We start from the raw sequence: 4,161 nt of genomic DNA on the forward strand, positions 1-4,161 counted from the left end.
GATGGTACGTCCTCGACGACGACGGCGATGACGACGATGGCGACAACGGCGGCGGCTGCGGCAGCGACGGCGGCGGCGACGACTGCGGCGGCGACGGCAATGACGGCGGCGACGGCGGTGACGGCGGTGACGACGAAGACGACGACGACGACGACGACGACGGCGACTGCGGCAGCGACGGCGGTGACGACGGCGACGGCGGTGACGGCGGTGACGGCGGTGACGACGGCGACGGCGCGGCGGCGACGACGGCCACAGCGACGACGGCGACGACAGCGACAGCGACGGTGACGGCGACGGTGACGACGACGACGGTGAACACATAGCGTATTTGTTTATATTTAATATAACGTAATTATCTTGATCTACATTATATATGTTATTATACATACATTATATCTTACCATTATATTTGGTGCTTATTGGAAATGTTAAATTTTGTCATAATACTTTACAATTTTTATTGTTTTTATTATTATTTTGATTCTTTTGATGTTTCGTATAAATAAAACAGAAGATTAAAATTAAAAGTTATAAAAATTGGATGTTTACTGTGGTTATTTAAAGGTAGGAATAGAGGATTATAGATTAAATTGTGGGATCGATTCTTTTAAAATTTGGTGATCCTAAAAATGTGCTACTTAATAATAATGTTGAATTTTTAATATAAAGAATTATTTTAATGGTTTTCGTTATAAATAATAATATAAGCATGTATATATATATGTATATAGTAGTATATAACGATGGAATCATTTTATGTATTTGCCACACTAATCAAAACAGGAGTATGAATCGTAAACTGGTAATGGTCTCAGTTGTCGATTAAAATTGACATACCACATGAGCCACTACTCATATCGATTGTGCAGCAAGAAAAAATTGAGGATGGAGATGATCAGTGCAACTCAAGAATGGCTCAATGTACAATGGGACAAGATAAAACTGAGGAGAGAATAGATTACGGCACATAAAGTAAAGGAGGAAGAGGATATAGAAAGGGTAAGGTCTGGAAAGATTTGGAAATTTTTTTTGAGATAATTTAAAGACTCTAATAAGTAATTTATTCAAAATTCAATAAAATCTGTTATGTAATTATCACAGTTGCATTTTTCTGTATTTCTAAAAAAACGAAATCTTTTCAATTACTTTTTCAGAAAATTAGGAGCACTCACAAGTTGTCAGCACCTTATTATCACAGTCATTCGATTTTATTTGTGGCTAGAATATTGAAAACACTGGTATATATTCACACAGACGACAATTGTAATAATTCTATAGAGACAATTTGGAGCAACTCTCGTAACTGTGGAGCTTTTCTAAACTGGAAAGAGAACTTTGCTGAAGATATATGTATATGGGCTACACGAAACGAAAAGAATTAGCGGATCACAAGGGCAAAAAGTAAGAGGCAGGGAAATATTTATTTATGACCGACAAGACGTTAGATCAGTTGGATCTTAAATTCTTTGACAATGGTAAATTATTACGTTTGGTCTTCTAATTATTTTAAGAAGTTCTCCAATTTTTTTTACACAAGATATTGTTTCTTTTCTTTTAAATAATTTTAAAATAGTTTATGGGAAGAAGTGTTTCAAGTAATTTTATTAAAAAGTAAATTTTTTCATTTTATTTAAACGAAATATATATGAGGATATGTACAGATATAAAGTAAAAGTTACAAGACTTCTTTTTATTTTTTAAAAGCTAGAGAACTTTTTAAAATCGGACTTTGATTCTATAAGATATTTTAAATTGATATTGCGTATCAACTTTGATCACACAGGTGATGCGGTAAAGGTAGATGACAGAGTTTGTTCCAAAACTTAGACGATGATGAGGACAACCCAGACTATGATTCATGATATCCCGGATGATAGTGCTTAAACAGTTGGATCTTACATTCTTAGACGATGGCAAATTATTACGTTTCGTCTTCTAATTATTATTTTAAGGAGTTGCCCAATTATTTTTTTGGAACATTATTAAAAGAAATATATATCGTTCAAGTTCTCGAATATTAAAAGTAGATATTTTATTATATTATATATTTTATATATTTTAACGACTTGTGCGACTTTTATTGCGATATCTAGAGGCGCGGTCGCGTCTTGCCTGGTCCACGCTTTAGCGAGACCGACCATCTTCTACGCTACTTACTTTACTTTAAATAAAATCAAGCGATTTAGAGCTAATTAAAAATTGCTCGTTCAAGTTTTCGAAAAATAAATGTAGATATTTTATTAATTATAATATTTTATTATTATAATTTGAACGACTTGTGCGACTTTTCTTGCGGTATATTTATTTTCAATAAAATTAAGCACTTCATTCTCGAAAAGTAATGCAGATATTTTTTTTTATCATATACTCAAATTTCCCTTGCGAGCTATGAATGCTGTGTCAAGTAAAACATGTCAGTGAAAAATTAATAAATGAATCGTCAATGATAGAAACAGAAAACATATTTCTTCAACCAACTTTATTAAAAGATATATTTAATTAGAAGATAAATCACAGAATATATAAGCTGAGGAATGATTTACAAGATATAACTAAAAATAAAATTTACTAAAATAAATCTTACTGGCAATAATAATTTCATAATACTGCATACAAACGCGAGCATGTGATTTGATGTCATTTGTGTATCGAAATGGTGTAGACAAATTTTTAATGCATCGCGTCAGCATAAGCATACAACAGAAATGTTCCATCAAACGAACTGTGTGCGACCGTAAGTATTTCTTATTCAAATTTTTATTTAAAGTATCAAATTGTATGAAATCTGCGACAATTGACAGACTATTTTTGTCAAGTAACCGATGCTTTTCTTGAATTTCTGATTGCTAATTGTTGTTATCTTTGTTAATTCCATAATCAAGTTTATCCTAACACAATGATTGTTGCAGACTTATCGGTAGGCACAGAAACGTTATTACATATATCAATAGTTGTTTGAGTGCTGATCTTTTTTGTTTGTTTACGTGGTATCATTTTTTTTCAAAAGTTTTAATTATCCTCTGTTGCTCAGCTATCTCTTGCTTTAATGCCGCAGTGATTGCTAAGTATTTATCAGAACGAACAGAAGCATTATTGTATATATCAATAGTTGTTTGAGTGCTGACATTTTCTGTTAATCTAGATGGTATTATTACTCCTAACACAAAGCTATTATCATTGCAAAAAAATGTTTTATTTCTTAACTTTTATTAATCGCTGTGTTTAATAAATAATATCTAAGAAATAAATAAACTCAATATACAGGTTACAAAAAATATAGTTTATTATATATTTATTATATAGACATATTATACATATATATATATATATATATATATATATATATATATATATATATATATCACTTATATTTATTTTATTCCTTTAATAATAATTGAATGTAAATGTTTGGCAATTTCCACGCCCTCTTCCACCACGTCTTCCTCCACCTCGTTCTCCACCCCGACCTCTTCCTCGTCCTCCACGCTGACCTCTTCCTCGCCCTCCACCCCACCACCACCGTGCTCTTCCACGGCGTTGGCCAGCTTTTTGCCATCGAGCTGTAGTAATAAAACAATATATTAAAAATTGTATAGTTATGTATAAATAAATAATTTAACATAACAACACTATATAACTTACTTTTTTTTTCCTCTGTGGTGAGCAATGTTTGATCCGCCGAGACAGACGAGGTCTGAGTGTCCGAGGCAGGCGGGGTCTGAGCCGACGAGGCAGGCGGGGTCTGAGCCAACGAGGCAGGCGGGGTCTGAGCCGCCGAGACAGGCGGGGTCTGAGCCACCGAGACAGGCGGGGTCTGAGCCACCGAGACAGGCGGGGCCTGATTCGCCGGGGCAGGCGGTCCTTGATCCGCCGGGGCAAGCGGTCCTTGATCCGCCGGGGCAAGCGGTCTTTGATCCACCGGGGCAAGCGGTCTTTCATCCGCAAGCGGTGCCTGAGTTGGCAGTGCAGGTAGTGGTGATGGTGACAAAGGCAGATGATTTAATTGATCGGCAGCCTCCATCGCCACTTTCAACATTTTTCCGCAGTCGACCCTTTGAGATATCTGTAATTTGTAAAGTGATATTTGTAGCATGTAGTAATAAGCATATAATAAAAATAAAAACTTACATTTTACGCACGCCGATTCTATGATGAAGA

General features: G+C 35.4%; 1 protein-coding gene and 1 pseudogene across 1 annotated transcript; one reads left to right on the forward strand and one right to left on the reverse strand.

Moving 5' to 3' along the window:
* Positions 1–888: 888 nt before the first annotated feature.
* LOC113003910 lies at positions 889–2,474 on the forward strand (annotated as a pseudogene).
* A 375-nt stretch (positions 2,475–2,849) lies between these two features.
* Positions 2,850–4,066, reverse strand: LOC120359979 (resuscitation-promoting factor RpfA-like; the record flags this gene model as incomplete). The annotated part of the gene is made up of 3 exons (XM_039459478.1): positions 2,850–2,891; positions 3,426–3,563; positions 3,632–4,066. Coding segments are annotated over 3 exons (615 nt in total), but the record flags the coding sequence as incomplete, so codon positions are not given.
* Between the last annotated feature and the right edge of the window lie 95 nt (positions 4,067–4,161).

Source organism: Solenopsis invicta, unplaced genomic scaffold, assembly GCF_016802725.1.
Source record: "Solenopsis invicta isolate M01_SB unplaced genomic scaffold, UNIL_Sinv_3.0 scaffold_520, whole genome shotgun sequence".
Classification (NCBI taxonomy): domain Eukaryota; kingdom Metazoa; phylum Arthropoda; class Insecta; order Hymenoptera; family Formicidae; genus Solenopsis; species Solenopsis invicta.